The 23,660-nt window shown below is 43.5% G+C and overlaps 1 protein-coding gene across 2 annotated transcripts in view; it reads right to left on the reverse strand.

Annotated features, from left to right (window-relative positions):
* The window catches only part of RALYL (RALY RNA binding protein like), a 1,751,515-nt gene that overhangs the window by 387,149 nt on the left and 1,340,706 nt on the right, over nt 1–23,660 (reverse strand). Inside the window, exon 1 of one of the 2 annotated variants that reach the window (XM_078687095.1) lies at nt 5,387–5,500. The exons of the other annotated variant lie outside the window; for it this stretch is intronic. Coding sequence (XP_078543221.1) covers nt 5,387–5,423 — 37 coding nt within the window. The 5' untranslated portion in view covers nt 5,424–5,500. Of the gene's footprint in view, nt 1–5,386; nt 5,501–23,660 lie in introns of those variants that run through there. 2 annotated transcript variants of the gene reach the window in all.

Raw genomic sequence — 23,660 nt, forward strand, 5'->3', positions numbered from 1 at the left:
CCCGTTTGCAAACGGGAAAAAGGCTTGATACATACGGCCCCATATGCCTTCAATTAACCATTTTACAAGACACTGGCAATGCCAGGGTCAGAGTGAAGCGCAGCGCCAATAGTAGTAAAAATGTGCACCTTAAATGCATAAATAGTAGTTTTGGTCCAAAGTCTAACCAAGTAAAACAGAATCATTCTATTAACGTGAACACTACATTCAGTAATATGTATTGGATATTTTTTATTAGATATTGACAGGGGCCGCAGATTCCGAAAGATGGGTCACAGCAGTAATTTGGTCAAGGAGAAATGGTAACGCCATCATCGAGACTTTACCTACGCTTAGTTATTGAAAAAGTAATCTATGTGCACATGAGGTTCACTCACAACTTCATAAGAGTGTACTGTTCATGTGCAGGAAGGAGCATTGTACACTGTCACTGAGTGGGAGGTTCACCCACTAGTTCATTAGCGTGTAGTGCGCATGTGCAGGAGGTTGCATTGCACACTGTCACTTAGTGGGAGGTTCACCCGCCAGTTCATTAGCGTGTAGTGCGCATGTGCAGGAGGGAGCATTGCACACTGTCACTGAGTAGGAGGTTCACGTGCCACTTCATTAGCGTGTAGTGCGCATGTGCAGGAGGGAGCATGATACACTGTCACTGAGTGGGAGGTTCACCAGCCACTTCATTAGGGTGTACTGCACATGTGCAGGAGGGAACATTGTAACCTGTCACCAAGTGGGAGGTTCACCAGCCACTTCATTAGGGTGTACTGCACATGTGCAGGATGGAACATTGTAACCTGTCCCTGAGTGGGAGGTTCCCCAGCCACTTCATTAGGGTGTACTGCACATGTGCAGGAGGGAGCATTGTACACTGTATATTCACTCACACATACAACACAATTTAATTGCTTTATCTTTGAACCATACCCTCAAATTTCTATAATTTTACAACTCTGTAGAGGACTTCCATACAGCAAATGAATACTCGTTCAGAAAGGAGAGAAGGTCCTTTAGAAACGACTCGCCTTTTAAATAGTAGTTCATTACACACTTTTTTCATTTGTAGGGTCTGCAAATAACAGATGAAAGGCTAAGTTTGCCCTGCTGGTATTCAAGCATGTTCCATTCAGATCACAGCAGATGGGTGTGGTGAGCATTAACTCTTTTGGCAATTTGGCAGCTTACCACATTCATATTTCTTTTTGCTATTGCTATTTTAATACTTAACGCATAAAAACAAAAACAAGAATAACTGAAGTGACGCAAGCTAAGACATTATCAAATTTTACAAAATAAAGCACTTTTCTTATCACAACCAACAACCTTCTAAGACGGAAATCTATCAAGCACTTGCGTCAAAAACCGGAATTTATGTAATCTCCAACCCATGAGCGATAAGCAGCAGTAAACCGATATGCAAAGAGGAGGAGTAAAAAAGAGATTCCAATGAGAAATACTGGGACAGGAGGATACACCCAATGTCAATGCTAACAAAATGACGTCATCACAACATCCTCAGACCAGTTTAGAGGGCCTTAATCGGTCATATGTTGCAAACTAAGTGCTCTGTATCCCTGGATGCACCCCTTCCTTGTACTGAATGCTCCTAGTACCCCTCTACAGAGACACAGCCAGATACTCAAGAGGCTGGAACATGCTCTTTTACCACCCATTGCCATGTGTTTCTGAGCTGTGTTGTCTGCAGCTTGTTCACTAACTTATAGAGTTACTGAGTTAGGGTATGTCCGATAGACGGCGTGATATAACTGAAAATGGGTGAACGACCCATCTGTACATGTGTGAGGACGTACAGCGAGATCATGCTACCACGCAGTCATTTTATTCTTCAATTTATTGGATTTCTCTTTCTTTTCAATGCTTGCCTCCTATAAATGACAAGAAAGCGTAATATTCCATATGGGAACTGAGTGGGTGAATATAACGTAAAGATGAGGCTCCCCTTTCAAATATTTATAGGGTTTGTAATCTTGCGTTGCTGTCCACATACATCATAATTAGCTGATATGTACAGAGCCTGTAGAGGGAGTAGAAAGCCAATTTAATTTCCAAAAGCTAAAGTTTCAAATGGCAATAAGAAGTAAGCGAAATATATCACATGGTGGTTCACCGTATGAGTAAATACAATAGAAATGACCCAGTTATTTGTATATCAGTAGCCAACGATTAGGCAATATGTTTTTGCAACATTTTCAGATAGAGAATTTGTGAATATCAGTTTATTGATGTTTCACCTCATGCCATCATTCTAAGGGGGTCATCATCAGGACAGTAAGACAATGCTAAGGCACATTTTCACCAATCTACTTTTAAAAATGAGGCGGAAGAACGACAATCTTTGGTAAAACTTTAATTGAATTAAAAAATATTTGATTTCACTGGAATGACGTACTGCTTGCATAGCCTGGCATCACAGTTAACATGAATTAATCCATAGATGTGTAGTATATACCAAAGCAGTGACTCAAAAGAGACATTATGCTGGAGCTACAGTAATGAAATTACACCCCAAGTGTGAAAAAGATCAATGTTCCTATAGAGTCTCTGGTTAGCAATGGAGTAGGATATCAACAACAACAATAAAAACTCTTGACGTCAAGGTGAAACGAGGGTCATAACTTTAAAAAAATGTGTAAGGCAGGCATTAATACTCACAGTCAGTCGCAAGTGGAGAAAATAAACCCCTTCCATGTTTGATCACAATAGTTATGCCTAGTAGATCCATTCTGGCTTCCCATTCTTTCTTCTAAATTATACTGACTTCCTACTACGATAGCTGTATATCCATAACTTTAATTTATGTAGGTGATAGTTTCAATAGTCGTATCATTCAAGCTCACAAGGACTGAAAAGAACAAAGCATGAAAAACTGTTTGAAATGGACTCCGGATTTGGAATAAACATATTTCCTCTTTCAAAGTTTACCTCTTTTCTTGCTTCAGAATGTCTGTAAGTATCTCATCCTCCACGCGTGCACTGGTTGTCTCATGTTTTTCGTATCCTTGTTCCTTGATAACATACCTTTTAAAGACTTTTCCTTTTTAATGATTTGACCAACACAATTTAAAGCGGCCACAAAGTGAAGAGAGAAATTCAGTTCTCTTCACCAAGTCCTGCATCCTTAACAATCCCAGCGATGGCACCCTAGAATGTTTGCGTGATGATGTCAGTTGCGGTTTGGAGAACTATTGCGACATAACTCTCCAGCTCGCTGCTTTAAAGCACCTATATTTTATAAGGGACAGATTAGCCTTGTGGGAGATGAAAGCCTACTTCACCAAGATGAACAATCCAGGAAGAAGGGAATCCTCTGGTTTATTGCAAACATTCATCTTCACATCTGACTCCCCACTGACAATGACATCAGTTGTCTGCATCTCCCATGATTTAGAGAATGGTGCTGTATTTGACTGCTCCATATCATTAATCTCACATCTGCAATCCAGTAAACCCATCCTTACAGCTTCTCTGAGTGGGTTTGAACCTTAACTATTCAATATCCAGATTTATATTCACCTATTTATTCTTGGCGCTCGCGAAGCGTATTAAGATTCTACGCAAAGCACACATGTGAATGACTTAAGCACCGCGGAGAACCTAACACAAGGATCCAAAAGAGCTCCAGGGTAAATTTTAGCAGGTTTAATGGCCCAAATCAGAAAGCTCTTCAAGGCATGTCCATGACTGGTGCTCGGTTACATGACATATGACGATATTATGTGCAGAAACCTTTTGACTGACATTTAAAAAAAATAATCGTTCTAAGGAAAGTGTTACAGGACTAAAGAGTTGTGTGGTGCACATTAGACAGACATCTAAAGTATTACATTGTGTGTATTCACAAAGCCTGAAGAATGCACTCTCAACGTGCAGACTTAACTTAAACCTGAATAATTCAGTCATATGTGGTGAGAAAATGTGGGGACATGCCCCAATCTCTGTAGTTAACGCCGGGTGATCTTGTGTATGTACAGGGAAGATGCTGTGAAGAAATTATTTCACAATTTGACTAAACCTTGACTTGCATGGTGTGTGCATTGCAAATGTGAGGTAATGAAAATAAGCTAGGAATACTGAACAACACAGACAGGTATGCGTTTACATATCACATGTGTATATTTTGCACAAGTCACGAGGGAATGTGTATGATCATTCGAAATGTGATAAACAACATGCAAGGCTAAATGCACAAGTAGCATTGCGCAGTCCGTGCATAGACATCTTGACCTTTAGTGCTATGATCTGGTACAGAAGGCGCTTTCTGCCCCGTTCAAGCCGGACAGGGCCAAACAGTGCAATTTGATTGCGATGGGATATCTAGCACGTCATGCCTGGTTCCTCGTGCTTTGCACAGTTTGAGCATATGGCCAGGGTCAGGGCACAGCAGTCTAGTGTCACTGAAACATGCCACTTATAAGGGATCCTTACATCCATTTAAACTTCGATTCGAGGACACCAGTGTTGGCATTGGGATGGGTCACATACAAGAAAAGAAAAGCACATTTTGTGGTAATGTAATCCTAGCACGGTTGCGTCATTACGTGTAAGTTATGTTATTTTAATGGTGTTTTGAAGTCAATAGAATTTACGTCGCATAGACCACATAAAAACCATTATCTGTGGTAGCCGGCAGTGCGGATATGACGTCTCAGAGGTTGTGAGTGTGCCTCACGTTCCAAATTCGCACATTTCTAATTCCGGACAGACACCTGTACATTATGTGGCTCTGCGTGCCTTGTGGTATGCCGCATACAAATACAAATAGGCTTTGATCAACAGCAAGTGTCACCGATAGCTGCCACATAAAATGACGTCAACAGTGGCCACATCCACTCGCCACGCACAAGCAGTGAGAAGCCTTTGATGGCCAGGCATTGCCATTTACAGCTCACAGGCACTTTACGAATTCATACCTATGCTGTTAGGTCCATAGTATCCAATTGCATCACACACTATACAACTTATATATCTGCTCCGTCGGCTTCCGAAGGCTCAACCTACACAGGGCGCACATGTACGGTGCAAATGCCCTTCTTGTCTGCAGCAAGATGACATTTGCAGCTCATGTGTGTGCAAGGAGCGCGCAGGGGGTGTGAATGGTAAACATGCTTTCTTTCCTGCAGGCTTTCATTAACAGCAGCAGTTTATTGGATTCTTGCAAATACAAAGGAAGGCTTTTTTGTGTGCGGGTTTTTCATGATATAGTCTCTTAGCGGTGCATATATCAAGAACAAAAGACACACCTTCCCTCACTTCCCATTTACTAGGCACCAAAGTAGCACATACATTAATATTAAGCGATGAGCCAACATACCACCTGCCCGTGTGCCTGGAGCGGCCCGTTTACGGCGCTGGTTTAAAGGTTACTCACATCTGGGGCGTCTGCGCCGGCTCCTGTAGGTGGCCATGCCTCGGGGACGGCGCTATCGAAGAAGTGATCTCCTCGGACGCGAAGACAAAGGCAAAGGCAGAGGGAGGGAGGGAGCTCCGGCTGGCAGTGAGGCGGATACTCACTGAGGGGAGGCAGCCGGCGAACGCGCAGGAAAAGCCTGGGCAGGTCCATTCACATCACACGAGGGGGGTGCGCGTTCCTCGAGCAATTATATCAGATGCAACATAGTGGTGAAGTCAGTCCCCCTTCACATTTACAGCTGAAAGGAAACGGATTAAGCGACAACGCAATGTCTTGATACAAATGGCATCGAATGTATTGCTGTGTGGCATTAGGAAGTCGTTTATTTAAAGTGTACAGGGTCTTTTTTTTATTTAAATACATCTAATAAGCATTTAAAGGCTGTAATAGCTGTGTGGGTTTAAAGAATGTCTATGAAGACTGGTTGAACAATACTTTTCATGGTGTGTATAGCGCTGCGGCGAATGAAAGCATCAGCGCTATGGCTCACGTTCAGAAAAACAAATTCCTAATATCCATAGGGAAACATGTTTATTGCGATGTTGTCTGAATGCAGCGCACATCAACCCTCTAAAAATACCAGGAAATGGAGCGTGCACAAACACGACGAACAACTGGCACACTGAATGAACACATATGTATCTGCCACCCACCCACGGTTACCTTCCGCCCAGCAGGTGGTCGTTATTTATGCCTTTCACACTCTGACTGCAACACACGCCAGGCAATGCCGGAACACGCAAGCTTGCCATATTCGGCCACTCACACATGCAGTCCACGCGTCTGATTAACCCATGCCTCATAAATGCACCCCCACACAGCAGACATGCCATCGTGTGAGGAGGGTGCGTGACCCTGATCCTTGTTAATTGCTGACGTATCCTAGGAACAACCTGCACAGCAAAGAACGTGGAGATGGTAGCCATTGTGCAATTATCAAGATACTTTGTGAAAAATTACCGGTTGAATAACTTCAACGGGTGAACAATGCAATTAACACTATTCTGCTCTTGTTGAAGATTGGAAATCACCTTAGCTGACATCAAGGAAGAGCTATACGGCACGGCAGACCAAGAACAGCTTGTACTTTAGATTACAGGAACTCCAGTGCTTTAAATGGGCCGGTACTCACCAGTACGGTGTACTGGCAATTCCGAATTTTTTTCCCGTCAGTACCGGTACGTCTCTGTAGCCAGGGAGAGTACTGGTTCCCTGATCCACGGCACGGCAGGCGCAGGTTAGGTTTCTCCTCCTGTGCAGGGCAGATGCCACTCTGCTTCCGAGGAGCTTGTAGTGAACCGACCGTGAAGTCACCTTTTGCGGAGTTGCAGCGCTCATTTTGTCCCCAAACTGCAGGGGTTTGAAAGGGCTTGTGTCACGCTGTGATTAACATGACAGGATCTCTAGACAGACCCTGCACTGTCAATCAAGTGCGCAGCGACCATTCCGGTGAAAGTGTCACCACTTTCATTATGTGTAATGATTTAATCTGTTTATTGACATAAACGCATTTCTCGTGTGCTTTAATATGTGCTGCAACTAGTACAAACGTTATGTATGATCACATCTTGCCCTTAGTCCCGCCCACTTGCCACACCTCTATTTTATTGAATACCTGACTTAAATGCCTTTCACACTTAGACTGCAACACTCGAGCTCCAATTCTCTTGATCCAGGTGAACAAACAGCCTGTGTCCCATGTTGCTCCTTTCCTGTTCAGCCTTGAAGTGTGCCTAGATCCCACTCAAATACAGCCTACTGACTTCATTAAATTGCGACTTCTTATTGTTTCCCAAGGGATAATTTCTGCCTGATCCCTTAATCTGTTTTTTTCTTTTTCATTGTGGTGTCATTTTAAGCGCCCAAGTAAGTTACAGATTTGTCCCAGAGACCATTGTCCTTATTAGGAATTAGACTGTTTTTGTTTTGTGGTAGTTCACTCACAGCTCAAATTAAGACTGCAGTCACTTTTCTAGCCAGTTTGATAGAAAACCCAGAAGGCTGGCCTAGGCATTTAGGGCCAGATGTAGGTAACTTCAATTTACCGACTCATAAATACCGAATTTTACCGATTCGGTATTTATGAATCGGTAAATTTGAAGGAGGGAGATGTAGGTAAATTTTATTTTTGATTTACTGAATCGGTAATATTCGGTATTTACCGAATCGGTAAATACGGATTCGGTATTGCCCATTGATTCCTATGGGCCTTGAAGTCCATAGGAATCAATGGGCAGTACCGAATCAGTATTTACCGATTCGGTAAATACCGATTCCTGCAAGGGTGCAGGGGTGTCACTTTGACACCCTCTAGCACCCCAAGTTCAGGCATGTGTGACATGTGGCACACATACATGCCCTAAGGGCATGTCTGTGTGTCACATTGCACAGGTGTGCATGCACAGATGTGCATGCATACCTGAATTCGGTATTTTCCCACCCAATAGGATTGGGTGGTAAAATACAGACTCTTAAGGGCCTGTGACACTCTTAGGAGTATCACCTACATATGAATTTACCGAATCGGTAAAATTACCGATTCGGTATTTTACAGAATCGGTAAATTTACCGATTCAGTAAATTTACCGATTCTGTAAAATAATGGCCCCTACATCTCAATCACCAAATACCGGTCGGTAACGGCCGAATTCGGCCATAACCGACCGGTATTTGGTGACCTACATCTGGCCCTTAGCTTGCTAAAGGGCAGAGACAAAAACATTATAGGTGATATACTGTTTGCATCTTTGGTGTTCAGATTGAAGTTTCTAGCCTATCCGATTTTTCTGGAAATGTACCAAATTCTCTTCAAGTCTTAACTGAAAAGGGAGTCTGTTAGATCTGGGGGTCTCTAGTTGGCAGAGGTAGGTACCACTGTCCAAATAGGGACCCTTGCTTCTAGTCAGGGCAAGGAGATAACCCTCTGAGATAACCTTCGCTCACCCTCTAGGTAGCTTGGCGCGAGCAGTCTAGGCTAACCAGAGGCAATGCGTAAAGTATTTGTACCAACACTCACAGTAACACAGTGAAAACACCACAAACTGACTCCACAACGGTTTAGAAAAATACAGGTATTTTTAATCTAAACTACACAAGACCAAAACGACAAAAATCCAACATACACAGTTCAAGAAGATGGTTTCAAAAAGAGTTCTTAAGGTTGCGTTAAAATTCTTTAGGTTGCGATAGAATTCTCTACCGATGCGTGAAAAGTTCACAGTTGTGTCACGTTTACTCACAGTACCTTTTAGTTGCAACAAAGTTCCAAAAGCAGAAGCTGGTGCGGTGGAAAACAAGCGATGCGTTGCTCCTGAGACCCTGGGGAGGCGATGCGACAGCCCCGCTGCAGCAGCGGGCGTGTTGCGACGAATCCGGTCTGTATGGGGAGGAAGGCCACTTGTATGGATTCCGGTGCGTAGGTTCCGTAGGAAGTCTGTTCTCGCAAAGGCACGATTCGACGATCTTGTAGGGGTTGCGACGATCTCCGGGACGACGATGCGCGGTCCAGCGGGGATCCTCTCTCTCGCAGCTCCTCGATGCGTTGATTCTGCGACGACACTCGCAGCGACGTGATGCGACCCGCAAGCAAGCGGTGCGGCGATCTCACCCAGCGACGACAGGCTCTGCGACGATACTCGCAGCGATGTTCGATTCTCCCGCACCGGTCTGGTGCGTCCCGCAAACGAAGGATGCGACGGCTCAGGCAGCGGCGTCAGGCGCTGCGACGATCTCGACCTCCGTAGCGGCGGGAAACTTCTCGCACTGTCGGGGATGCGCTCCGCAAGCTAGCGATGCGACACTTTTCAAGTTCCAAAGTCACTCAAGCTCTGTTTCAAGCTTCCCAGCACAGGTACAACCTCCAGAGGCCCCACAACTGGATCAAGCACTCTAGGAGGGACAGAACTCTCTCAGCAGAGTTCAGGGAAGCTGGTGGTGAAGTCCTTTTGTTCCTGGGACTTCAAAACAGGGAGCCAGCTCTTCTCAGGCCCTTGGAGATTCCTTCAAGACAGGGGACACAGCACACAGCAAAGTCCTTCCCCTCTCCTTGGCAGCAAAGCAGCAGGTCAGGCCAGCAGAGCAACAGCAGGACAATCTTCCTTCTTCAGTTTCAGCTTTCTCCTTGGCAGAGGTTCCTTCTTGATTTCCAGGATGATCTAATTTTCTGTTGTCAGGGGTCCTGTACTTATACCCCTAAAGTCTTTGTTCTCTTGGTGCATGTGGGCCCTGAGCCCGGTCTGAACCAGTTCTGGGTGGATCCTGAGCACTTTGTTTTGCTGGCTGCATCTTTCCTTTCAGAGTGAGGGCAGGGTCCTCAGCCGCCCAGCAGGGGGGTGGAGCCAGCATTGTGGAAGGCAGGCACAGCCCTATTCAGCCCAGGTGCTAACTCCTCCCACCACTCCAGTTGCAACTGCAGTCATTCAGCCTAGTGCTGACTCATCCATCCTGCTGGGGAATTCCCCAGCCCCTGTCACTCACAAACCAGACAGTCAATACACAAACAGGCCCAGGCACACAGAAGGGTCAGACAAGAGAACAGCAACTTTCTAAAAGTGCTGTTCTCAAACACAGGATCTAAAAACAATCTTTCCTAAAAGATGTGTTATTAAATTCTGAGTTCAGGGATACTAGATACTTATGTCCTATCTTGTTCCTATGGGAAGAAATGCTGTTAACCACTGTAGCCAGCATCCCCCATGTTAATCTATGGAGCAAGATAGCCTTACAATAGTGAAAAACGAAAATGGCTGTAATTCACTACCAGAACATGTTACCTGCACCAGTACATGCTCTACCTTTCACATACACTGCACCCTGCCCAGGGGGGTACCTTGGGCCTACCATAGGGGTGACTGATGTGCACGAAAAGGCAAGGGTTAGACCCGGTCAGTGGGGACACTGACCAGGAGGACATGGCAGTTCTAAACTGCCCATAGGCACTGCAGTGGCAGGCCTGAGACACCATTTTAGAGCTACTCCTGTGGGTGGCACAATCAGTGCTGCAGGCCCACTAGTAGCATTTGTCATCACCAGCCCTGGCACACCCAGTGCACTTTACTAGGGACTTCATGGTGATACAAATATGCCAAAAATGTATATTCAATCAGAATAACAATTTACACAGAGAGCATATGCACTTTAGCACTGATCAGCAGTGGTAAAGTGCGCAGAGTCCTATTGCCAACAGCCACGGGTCAGGAAAAATACGGGAGGAAGAAGCAAAAAGTTTGAGGATGACCCTGCAAGAAGGGCCAGCTCCAACAGAGTCAGTCTCAGAAGGTAGAGCCATGTGCTTGGGAAGATCTGCTGCTAAGCATTTTGAGTCTAGGTAAATGCATGACAAGTAGGATTTGGGAAGTTGAACTCAGGTGTATTAATAGATGGTAAGGCATAAGGACCTTACCTAGGTAGCTTAGGATGTCGGCATTCAGGAGCTTGTGGATTATGCAGTGTCTTGTATTTTGACCTTGCATCGATTGGAAACCAATGAAGAATGCTACGGAGTGGTGTGACACAGTAGTCTCAAATTAGCCCAAAATATGCTTTGTGGCGAAATCGTGGGCTGTTGACTGTTTGTCACTTGTCTGCTTAAGGAGACCCTCTCAGAGCTGGCCAATGGGAATGACACCAGAGCATGCATCAGGATATTGTTTAGGGAAAGCAACAGGAGGGTAAGGAAACCACTAACCTTTATATTGGGGTAGAAAACAATGAAACCAGGTGCGAGGGAGTCATAAGGAGTCAACCTGGCCCACATGCATGATTTCATTCTTTCATCTGTTGAATAAAATTGAATTATTTTGCTCCCAAATTTTCTACATGATGAACTTCTGCCAAATGTAGGTAAATCTGCATATCACTGGTAGTCTTGTGATAGCCAGATTTCTGAGCATCCATTAAGTGGCCTGGGGATTGGTCGAAGGGTTGTGCTAAAGAGTCCTAGGGCCTTATTACAGTAAGTGCCCCAGGAGTTTGCAACCGTTTTGCGAACCCCCAGGGCACTTTGGTATTACAGAAGGGGGCACAGACGCGTATGCATCCCCTTCAGTAATACCAATAGCGTTGGCTCTGTCAAAGCGCCTGCGCTACCTTCAGGGGGTGTTTCCTCATTTTCATAGGGACGTGCCCTCTGCAAATGAGGGAAATCCTTTGCCTCTGCGCCCGCACCATATTGCGTGATCTGCATATGGCTGGATTTGCATATGGCTGGATCTAAACTGGAATGGCATGCCATGCAAAAAAAAAAGATGCATTTAACCCAGATCTGTGACTGGGGGCGAATGTTTGATGTCCCATGATGCTTGTTTCCGGTCCAGGGAAGACCTGGCGTGGCAGTTCGGGCTGGACTGTTCCCATGAGGCACAGGGTCAGACTGATTTTCATATGGCTGGATCTGAACTGGGGTGGCAAAGTGAGCTAAAGAACAATGATGGATTCAACCCAGATCTGTGACTGGGGGTGAGTGTCTGAAAACTTTCAGCGTTAAGTCCATCATCTCATTGTGTTTGCTTTGTTCGTCCTAAGTTGGCAGGGTATGCCCAGACGTGGGTCCCTTGATCACTTTGCCACTGGATTCAAGCTAGTCTGGCTGATGAGGAGTGTTACCCGGAAACCGGTCTCAGGATGCCTGTTTCCAGTTCGGGCTGGACTGTTCTCATGAGGCACAGGGTCAAGACTGATTGGCATATGGCTGGGTCTGAACTGGGGTGGTAAAGTGAGCTAAAGGACGATGATAGATTCAGCCCAGATCTGTGACTAGGGGTGAGTGTCTGAAAAGTTTCAGCCCTCCGTCCATCATCCCCTTGTATTTTCCAATGATAGTAACAACACAATTACTAACCATCACACCCCTATAAATGTGACAATTCTGACTATTTCAGGCCCCCAAAGCTATAAGAACAGCTTGAGTGGCAGGTAATAGTTATATTTAATGTGTATTAAATTAATAATTAAATGTTGTTGTCATCTCCAAATTAGCCAGACAGCACCACCTTGTGGCAGGCTGTCACAAGCGTCAGTGTTAATAATTATGTTGGGGTGCAGAGTCCAGGAAACCAGTGGCTCAAATTAAGCACTGGGTGCTTAGCTACAGTGCTCAATGAATGAGAGTGAACAATGCAGATTATCTAAGATCTACAGCACACACTGCTACAGGGAATGGATTAGGCCCTGCTGGATAGCATTTTACATAGATCATATGACAACTCCACAAAGGTAATTTTGAAGTATAGATCATAAAAATCCAATATCTTTCCATGTGTTTATTCTTATTTACCAACATGCTGTGAAAATGGAGATTGTATCTATTTGACAGGAGTTAATTAAAATATGTTCTTGGCACACAGGCTGTTATTAAACGGTTACCAGTGGAAATTGCTTGCAAATAATTGTTCTTTAAGACAAGAAGATCATTTTGGATTCAAGTAGGGTGCATGCTTTGAGATTTACACACTAAGCAGGCATGCAAAACCTTTTAATTCACGTTGACGGTTGAGTTACTGTGTATTAAACATATGTTAAATCAGATGCTTTAAATTGCAAAAAACACTTTTCTTTTTGAAAAACACGCATACGTCATGTTGCAACATAGCTATTTTTAAGCTGTGCTCAAGATGCAAGTGGGGGAGGGAACTTGTCCTTCCAACTAGGATCTTGTCCCACGTGTTTAAATCTGGAATTTGAAATTAACACAATATGCACAGCCTGTACATACATTACAGCTGCCTTACCAAAGGATCAAATATGCTAATTTAATTGGAATATCATTTTTACAGAAGAGTACGTAACGTTGACATTTAGTTTAGCAACCCCCAAACTACACAAAGTTCAAAATACTAAATACATATTGGTTTCAAAAATCAAATAAGCTTTAAAGCCACACATCAGAACAAACATTGGCAAAGCCAACAGGCCTCCCCTATGCAAGAGCTATTGGCTTTGCCAATATGTTTTAGCATTATTGTACACCAGTTTGGCAGCTGGTCAGCATGGCCAAAAGGTAGTGGCATAAAGGAGAGTGGGGTGGAGTTGAGTAGAATGGGGTGTTATGGAGTCGTATAGAGAGTTGTGTGGTGGCATGGAGTGGTGTCGAGTAGAGTTGAGTTGATTAGAGTGGAGTGAAGTGCCGTGTCATGAAGTGGTGTAGAGGGGAGTGGCCAAGTATAGAGTGTCATAGAATTGAGTGGAGTAGAATGTCAAAGTTGAGTAGAGTGTCAGAGTTGAGTAGAGTGTCAGAGTGGAGTTGCATAGAGTGTTGTGGAGTGGTGTTGAGTGGCGTAGAGAGGAGTAGTGTCGTAGAGTGTCATAGAGAGGAATAGAGAGTTGTGGAGTGGCACAGAGTGGAGTATATGTTATTGGAGAGTATCACTGAGTGGAGCATTGTATAGTGTAGTAGAGTGGCCTAGAGTGAAGTGGCATAAAGAACAGTGGTGCAGAGTAGATTGACATAGAGTGCATTGGTTTTGAGTAAAGGGATGTAGAGTGCATTGGCATAGAGTGCAATGCAGTAGAGTGGTGCAGAGCAGAGGAGAGTGGAGTAGCACAGTGTGGATTGCAGTGGAGCAGGGTACAATAGCGTAGAGTTGAGTGGCACTTGGTTGAGTGGCGTAGGGTGGAGTGGAGTGGCGTACTGTGCAGTAGCATAGAGTAGATTGTTTCAGAGTAGAGTGAAGAGGTGCAGGGTAAAGTGGAGTGGTGAGGATAGAGTGCAGAGGTGTAGAGTGGTGTAGAGTGCAGTGGCGTAGAGTCACGTAGAGTGCAGTGACGTGGAGTAGTGTCATAGAGTCGCATAGAGAGGAATAAAGTGTTGTGAAGTGGCATAGAGTGGAGTAAAGTGTCAGAAGTGGAGTAGATTTTAATGGAGTAGAGCATTTTAGAGTGTAGTATTGTACAGTGTGTCCTAGAGTAAAGTGGCGTAAAATACTGTGATGCAGAGTAGTTTGGCATAGAGTGCTGTGGCTTAGAGTGCATTGTTTTTGAGTAAAGTGGTGCAGATTGCAATGGTGTAGAGTGCAGTGGAGTAGAGTGGTACTGAGAGGAGTGTAGTGGCACAGCACAGACTGCAGTGGTGTAAAGTGGCACAGGGTGGAGTAGAGTGGTGTAGAGTGGCATAGAGTGCAGTGGCATAAAGTAGATTGTTTCAGAGTAGAGTAAAGTGGTGAAGAGTAAAGTGGAGTGGCGCAGGATAGAGTGTAGAGGAGTAGAGTGGTGTAAGGTGCTGTGGTGTAGAGTTGCACAGATTGAACTGGCAAGGAGTGCTGTGGTGCAGAGTAAATTAGAGTGGTGTAGTGGCATAGAGTGCATTGGCATAGAGATGAGTGGTCCAGAGTAGAGTGCAGTGGTACAGAGTAGTGTAGAGTTAAGTGGCGGAGAGTGCAGTCTTGCAGAGTAGAGTGTCGTAGAGTGTTGTAGAGAACTGTATAGAGTAGTGGCGTACAGTGATGCAGAGTAGAATAGAGGGGTGTAGAGTGCAGTGACATAGAGCGCAATGGTGTAGAGTGGCATAGTGTTCAGTGGAGTAAAGTTCAGTGGTGGAGAGTGCAGTTTTGCAGAGTATGCTGTCTTGGAGTGCAGTGGTGTAGAGTTCATTGGTGTAGACTGCAGTGGCGAAGAGTAGAGTGTTGCAGAGTAGAGTGCTGTAGAGAGCAGTGGTATACAGTACAGTGGTGCAGAGTAGAATAGAGTGGCACTGAGAGTGGGATGGTGTAGAGTGACTTAGTGTGCTGTTGCATATAGTGAAGTGGTGTAGAGTGTTGCAGGGTAGTATTAGTGGCATAGAGTGCAGTGGTCTATAGTAGTTGGCATAGAGTAAAGTGGCGTAAAATTACTTGCTTTTGAATAACGTTGTGTAGAGTACATTAGGTAGAGTGCAGTGGTTTAGAGTAGAGTGGCGTAGAGCGCAGTGGCATAGAGCGATGTAGAGTAGCGCAGCATGGAGTAGAGTAGCACTGAGTGCAGTGGTGTATAGTAGATTGTTTCAGAGGAGCGTGAACTGTCGTAGAATAGAGTGGTGCAGGGTAGAGTGGAGTGGTGCAGGGTACAATGAAGTGGCATAGAGTAGTGGCGTAGAATGCACTGTCATAGAGAGACATGCTGCAGAGTGAGGTGGAGTGGCCTACATTGGAGTAGTGTAGAGTGCAGTGGTGAAGAGTGCAGTGGTGAAGAGTGCAGTGGTGCATAGGCATAGAGTTGAGTGGTGAATAGAGTAGAGTTGTAGAGTGAAATGCCATAGTGTGCAGTGGTGCACAGTAGATTAGAGTGGCTTAGAGTGGTGCAGTGGCACATAGTGCAGTGGCGCAGAGTAGAGTGGTCGAGACTTCAGTGGCAGAGAGTTCAGTGTTGCAGAGACAGTGTCAGAGTGCACTGGTTTAGAGTGGCTTGGAGTGCAGTCACATAGAGTACAGTGGTGTAGAGTAGAGTGGCATAGAGAACAGTGGTGTAGTGAACAGTGGTGCAGGGTAGAATAGAGTGGCGTAAAGTTCATTGGCATAGAGTGCAATACATAGAGTGTCGTGGCTTAGAGTGGAGTGTTGCAAAGTAATGTATAGTGGTGTACAGTGCAGTGGCATAGATTAGTGCATTGGTTTCGAGTAAAGTGGTGTAGAGTACATTGGCATAAAGTGCAGTGGTGTAGAGAGCAGTGGTGTAGAGAGGAGTGGTGCAGAGTGGAATAGTGCAGAGTGGAATTCAGTGCCATAGAGTGCAGTGGCATAGTAGATTGTTTCAGAGTACAGTGAAGCAGTTTAGAGTGCAGTGGCATAGAGTAGAGTGTCGTCGAGTGCAGTGATGCAGAGTAGATAAGGGTGGTTTAGAGAGGATTGGCATAGAGTGCAGTGGAGTAGCATGGAGAGGTGCAGAGTGTTGTGGTGCAGGCTAGAGTGCAGTAGCGTGAAGTGATGCAGAGTAGAGTGGCCTTGAGTGTAGAGGTGTAGAGTGCATTGGCATTGAGTATTACAGAGTAGGCTACAGTGGTGTTAAGTACAGTGGAATAGAGTAGAGTGTTGGTGAGTTCAGTGGTAGAAAGTGCAATGTTGCAGAGTAGACTGTTGAGGAGTACAGTAGTGCGTAGTAGAGGCATAGTTTTCAGGGGCGGAGAGTGGAGTGGCACAGAGTAGATTGTTTTAGAGTAAAGTGAAGTGGAATAGTGCATGGTAGAGAGGAGTGGTGCAGGGTTGAGTGCAGTGGTGCAGAGTAGATTACAGTGGCATAGAGCAGAGTGGCATGGAGTTCAGTGGTAGAGAGTGCAGTGTTGCAGAGTAGACTATCGAGGAGTGCAGTAGTGCATAGTAGAGGCATAGTTTTTAGTGGCAGAGAGTGGAGTGGCACAGAGTAGATTGTTTTAGAGTAGAGTGAAGTGGTGTACAGTGGAATAGTGCACGGTAGATAGGAGTGGTGCAGGGTTGAGTGCAGTGGTGCAGAGTAGATTAGAGTGGCATAGAGTGGGTAGTAGAGAGTAGCATGGCGTAGAGTAGAGTGGTACAGAGAAGAGTGCATTGGCGTAGAGTGCAGGGTTGCGAGTAGAGTGGCATATAGTGGAGTGGTATAGAGTGGATTGGTGTAGATTGCAGTGGCGAAGGGTGCAGTGGTTCATAGTAGAGTAGAGTGGGGTACAGTGCATTGGCATAGAGTGATGCAGAGTAGAGAGGCGTAAACTGAAGTATGTATGTATAAATTGTTTTGTAACGCGCACTGTTACTTGGGAGTATCCTGGCGCGATGGAAAGGCAAAGCTGAGCGAACAAGGATCGTCATTATGTCCTGCTACTGAACAGGTGGGTTTTTAGATTTTTCTTAAATTGGGCTACCGATTGACTGGAACGCAAATGGAAAGGAAGAGCGTTCCAGGCTCGAGCCGCTATCACTACAATGGATTGTCCACCTAATCTAGTTCGCTTGAACCTAGGAAGGGTCATTTTTAATAGCGAGGATGAAGTGGCGTAGAGGGGAATAGTGTAAAGTGGAGTGGAGTGCAGTGACGCAGTGTGTAGTGGTGTAGAGTTGAGTGGCGTAGTGTGAGTGATGAGTAGAGTGCAGTGGCTTGGAGTGGTGCAGAGTAGAGTGGAGTGGAGTGGGGTAAAGTGGAGTATGCATTGTGTGGTAGCGCACTGCCATTTCAGACAACACACATTCAACTGAAATGACCCATACATTTGCACAGGCATACAGTTTTACAGATAAAAGTGTACAGTGTACAAACTATAATGTGTGAAAATGTCATCAGTTAGTGAATTGATTTGTTTTGATGGTATTATAGTATTTATTTCAACCACACTTCAGAATTACCCCCAGTAGCAGGTATGATTGTCACATAATTCCTCTAACTTTGAAATCAGAAAAAGAAAAGTAAACACCAAGCTCCCTCAGAAGACAGATCCTGCCATTTGACCTCTGTCTTTGCACAGTAAATGTCACAAAATAAGAACACCACTTAAAGACCTGTTTACAGAAAGGGATCACTCAGAAGGATACTGTAAATAAGGTTTGAGCAAGTGAAATGACAAACTGAAGCTGGACAGACAAAAACAAATGAAGCCAGAAAATAGAAAGTAGGAAAATGTGAGTTACAAACCACAAAGCCAATGGTAAGTAATGGACGGAATGCATTCCCTGGGAAGCTTTAAGAATGTCCTCAAGCTGTTGTTATCAAACCAGCTGAGCTGTCTGGTTGGCTTAGACACAAAAATGGCTTTCCCACAGTGTCCACGATGTATGTTTTTTTTATGGAAACTTCGATGTCTTCAAAGAACTAGACTTCAGACAAGGACCATAACAATTTCTTAGTGTTTCCTCTAGTGCCCCCAGACTATGTGAAGCACCTTCTTGATCCCAAATAATCCACCTCACAGAGCTTAAAGGCACCAGTGCATATACAGTGCAGTACAGAAACGCCTAAGATAAATAAATAACGGTGCATCCAAGTGAGGACCTCAGGTGGTTTATATACGTATTATGATCCTTGATGACTTTGGGATACCATTTCAAGGATAGGTTACAGTAAATACAGGTGGAGACTGCAGAAATAGAACCTTTTCTTTCAATCTGTAATAAAATGTCTCAATAACCAGAACCTGACATTGCCTAGCTGACCTACCAGTCTGAAGAATCCTTCTCCTACTCCTCTTTCTATTCAATGTGCTACCACTTTTCCCACACACAGATCTACACACACACACACACATGCAGCATTTGTAAATACCATCCTCCGCTGAGGTGTAGATGCCCCAGCAGCATCATTTCTCACCATCCCTTCAGGCTGCCAATTTCTTTCCTCAGCACTCACCACCGTTTAAATTGATTCGCTCTACAGAATTTGAAAGTTTGCGTATGGAATTTCTATGCGGTTTATGGCTTCCTCTTGGACTCATGTCTGTGAAACCTTTTGCTCAATTAGGATAAATAATAGAAAAGAGAAAGAGATCTGACAAATGTCATAAAAATAAGTTATTCATGCCAAGATGAGAGAAAACTCAAACAAAGATTCAGATTGTTTCAGTCTCCAATAAACTATGCCATTTTTTGCTGACAGGATGCTTTCCCGAAATAGAAGGCATAAGACAAATGAATTTGTGCATTGTTTAACACAAATAGGTGCTATCCCTTTTCATCTCCATTATCGTATCATCATTGCACATTATTAGTTGATTGGTGCAGCTAATGTAACAGTACAAAATGTGAATTACAACCTGTGATACTGACCATGCTAAGGCGATATACAAGTACTGTTTAAAGATAATTGAGCCTAAATAACAAAATACTACCAAGTCAGTAAGCAGCGATCACAAACTGGCTAATGATACAACTCCGCTAGGGTCCATGCACACTGTGGCATGAGTACAGTGTTGAATAACGAAGTGCTTACTTTCTCTGGGACCCTGGTTCGCATATGTCCAGTGCCACAACATACCACATGAGAAAAATGCCAGAAGCGCAACAAAGCTCAACAAATCTCAGGGCTCCTCATTTTCTAACTAATGAATAATGATGCCCAAAAAAACACGTATAAAGGCATTTGAAGGACGGATGGATTCGAATTTTAGAGAACACAACTTTTCACATGATCCAAGCAAAGTGCTTTCATTGCATCTTCTAACATCACAAATTTCCGTTCTAGAGCAATTCTTCTGGGGTAGTCTGCACTGTGGCCTATTAGTTGGATATTTTTAACCGTAAGTGCTTCTGCCACCAAAAGAGTTGGCGGCTAACCCTCTATGCTACGGTGACTTCACAGACCTCTTGGTGATTTTTTTTCCAAAGACAAACTGCTAAATCGGGGCAACATGCTGGGAGTTTTCTCATAGCGCATGGGGGAAGAGGGGGATTCAATCATTTTCCATGCCTGATTGCCTGGTGGTACCAAGCATCAAAAAGGTTAATAGAACTGATGTCGGAGGGGCCATCCTGCGATGCCCATTTAACACCATTCTTACTGCCAAATGGGGGGGGGGCTAGGGGGGAAGATGTTTTATGACAGCAGAGCTGCCAGAAACACCAACATTAGGAACACAGCAGTGTCCCACCTTTCAATGAGATTGTACTGCCAAACTGACAACAATTTGTTTCGTTCAATATATAGGGGTAGTGATCTAGGGAAGGAAGTTTATTTTTATTTGTTGATTAATTAAAATCATTACAAACAGCAGGAAGCAAATTCGGTTTACAATCAAATTAAAACAGACCGATAAAAAAAACAGAAAAATAGGGGTTCTACATCACCTGATTGCTGTATCTCAAATGACTAACCTGTAGGTGGGTTATAACCAACAATACTGCAATGCAAATTGACCAAACGAATAGCTTAGTGACACACAGTGTATATAGATCAAAAACCCCAAGTGGGTTACTCAGAATACATAAACACAATGATATAGTGGTTCTTATGTTGTACTGTAGTGTTTATTATTTTTCAAGCTCTTGGTGTCCTTCACACATCATTGATTGACACAGAAATATGTAAACTATTGCGAGCCGACAAATGTTTCGCATTCATGGCGCACAAGTCTGGGGCCTTTTGCTGTGCATACATATGTCAGAGGGATGTACGACGCATGGTTTTACCACGCGTACCGTTACAACGCATTTTTTACAACGCAAGTCGTTACCACGACTTGCGTTGTAGGGGTGCGGACTTAGGAATTTTTGTATTTACTATTCCAACACCAGCCTACGTACAGTAGGGAAGGTGTTGGACAGTAAATTAAATTATTCCTTGTCCTGTAGCGCCCTCCAGCGCAAGTCGTGGTTACGACTTGCGTTGTAAAAGACGCTTTGAAAGGGTACTGCGGAGTAAAATCCGCATGGTAAAGGATGTTCCCCATGTCAGAGCACCAAAAGTGAATATGTCATGATATGTGCAAATGATTCTTAAAGGAATTCAACCAAAAGATAAAAATTGCATCATTTTAGCACGATGCATCCATGTTATCAAATAAAATAAAAGAACATTACAAAATATTAAATTAGAGTAAATTCCAAACAGGTGGTGACATTAAAAGAAGACAAACAAACAACAAATAAACAAATAAAAATTAATTTTTAAGCATAATATATATATATATATATTTTTTGTTTTGTTTCTTTGTTTGCAACTTCAGTAAGTATGTAGCATGGTGCATAAATTTAGGCACTCCCAAAGTATGTCGCAAAACGTGGGACACTGCACAACACAGGTGGTCAGTCTATCAGGACAAATTTGTGCTAGTGTAATTGTGTACATGCATGTGGGTCATAGAAAACGTGCATGCAGAGCTTTTATGAGAAACAGAAACTATGAGGTATTAAAACGACATATATGAAATTACCGATAACTGGGTAATAAATCGATATCTAAGAAGAAACGGACAAGGGTGAAGTGTGAGAGATATAGCGCTCAGGTGATTTTCTCATCAATGCCTGAAAAGGCCTTGCTGTAGTCAAAATTTCAAACTGAAACATAAATGGATAGATAGATATTACAGGCTATGAATTTTAAGGGATTGTGATAAAAAAGGCTTAAAGGTTAAAGGAATACCTTGCTGAAAAGAGAGATCCCAGTCTGTTCAAAACGTTGTAAAACTTGGTCGTTTAAAGTGAGATTAGAGAGGCATTATATTCCCATAGCTCAATTCCCAAAAAGATTGCTGGGAGGGAGTGTAAAAGGAGCTTGCCGCTTACTTTGTGCGTTGGCGGTGCATTGGTCAAACAGTCTCTGCAGTGCCATATGAGGAGAGGCAATCTCCGTGATTGGTCTTGCCGTTGTCTGAGCGACAGTTATAAAAGTCAAGATTTAAGGCCAACTAGAGTTGTGAGTACATCCTGTGCAAAGGTTATGTACGTCTGTGGTCATGGTGGCTGGCACCAAACTTGAGAATGGTAAGGCAAAGAAAAGGGGGTGGCCATCCTCTAAAAGAGATGAGTAAAACGGTAAAAAAAGGATTTATTTTGTGGATCAAAACCTCGTGCACCATCGTGAAATGAGAAAGGATCTCAATTTTAAATGAGGAGACTGTGAGCAATTCCGTTTAACGTGGCCAACTATAAGAAGGGCCATTATTAAAAGACAGAAGAATGGTCTGGTGAAGGACCATATGTTTAATTTTTTAGCATACTAAGAGGGTAACCATATTCACTGATGATATAGTTTGGATTTATATAAACGATATTTTGGTATAAGCAAGCATATTGAGAAGACAACCATTGTCATTGATGATTTAGTTAACACTTGATTTTTCTAGATTGAAACTGGTGAAAAGATTTGTTTGTATCATATGTGTACTGTACCTTTGTACATACTAATTTTAATGGCGTAATATTAAGGAACTAGAGTCCTAGATATGGTGGGGGTACAATGAAGAAATGAAATATAGCATGGGCCAACATTCTAACTTTGAAGGGATTGGTTGCTTGTATATGAAATACATGACATATTAGTCTGCAATATAATTGAAAGAGGTCATATTGATCCATCAATATTCTTAACAACAATCAAGATTAGTGTAAATTGCCTTGACATTTCTTAAACAGTATAGGGCTGTGAAACAATTCTCCACAATATTGTCTATGAAGAGATGACATTCATAGTTGTATTGTTGGTCTCGCAAGACGGACCTCATTTACTCATATCAGGATGCAAAGTCTCATGTTTAAACATGGAATAGTGAGAGATAGTTAATGGGTTAGTGGTTGAGTCTGTCCCTCCCTCATAATAATAGAAGTTTTTTTTCTTTACAGCCAGTGGTGCCTCTCTGCATCTTTGTTCAATTCTGTTTTAAGTAGTACCCAACCTGAGTATGAGTTAAGTTTCCCTTTTTTTCATGACAAATTCTCTGTTACTACCTCGAGAAAGTGCCTCAAAATGCTTGCATCCAAAGAAAGTTAAAGTTTTTGGGTTTGGATTATACTGTTCGTAATGTTCAGTGAGCAGTGGATATTCCAATAATGTTCCAGTAATCTGATTCATAAGGGTCTGATGGCGCTGCCAAAATATAGTTGGTTACATATTATATTGATAATGTAACTACTGTTGCTGTTGATTCAATCAGTAATAGGTAGTGTAATCTCAGGTGAAGGTGAACACACTTTCATTTTATTAAGTCCTAGTTAACAAACTCCACAATTATGACATTTGTTGAACCCACAGGGGCAACAATTTGTAATGGCTTACTCTTGGCTTACTCCTGAAATTGAGGACTAAGCAAGTAGTACTACGAGAGTGACTCACAACAATATATTTGTGAATCAGTGCCTGTAGCTGGAGTGTAGATTTTAGCCTCACAGTCAATTGTCCTCCAAAAACACTTGATTTCTTTCCAAGACAGGCTGCGTACGGTCCCCAACAGATCAATGTTTGACCTAGATGACTTTTTTCCTAATTATCTTGCGTTAACTTTTTTTTTAAGCAAAGGTTTTTATTGACATTTTACTTCAGCAAGACAATATAATATCACAGGTCAGCTTAATGACAGAATGGAAAATAGCAATATACAATCAGCAGAAAAAAGAATACCTGCCCTTCGGAAAAAAAACATCGGAATCCCAGTAACAGGACAACAGAACGAACCATCAGACAGATCAGATGTTGGAAACAAAGCCCGTAACCCCCCCATTAGGAGTCCAGGTGACCCTTGACCCATTCTTCTGCCCAGCTTAGTTGAAGGAGGACGAGTGTCTGGCGTGTGTGTGGGACCAACAGCTCAGTAAGCATCGTAGCCCATGTTTGCAAATCATCCGCTAGTTTATCATCCCTAGGGTTTTCCGCATAC

This window comes from Lissotriton helveticus, chromosome 4_1 (genome assembly GCF_964261635.1).
Source record: "Lissotriton helveticus chromosome 4_1, aLisHel1.1, whole genome shotgun sequence".
In the NCBI taxonomy this organism is placed as follows: Eukaryota; Metazoa; Chordata; class Amphibia; order Caudata; family Salamandridae; genus Lissotriton; species Lissotriton helveticus.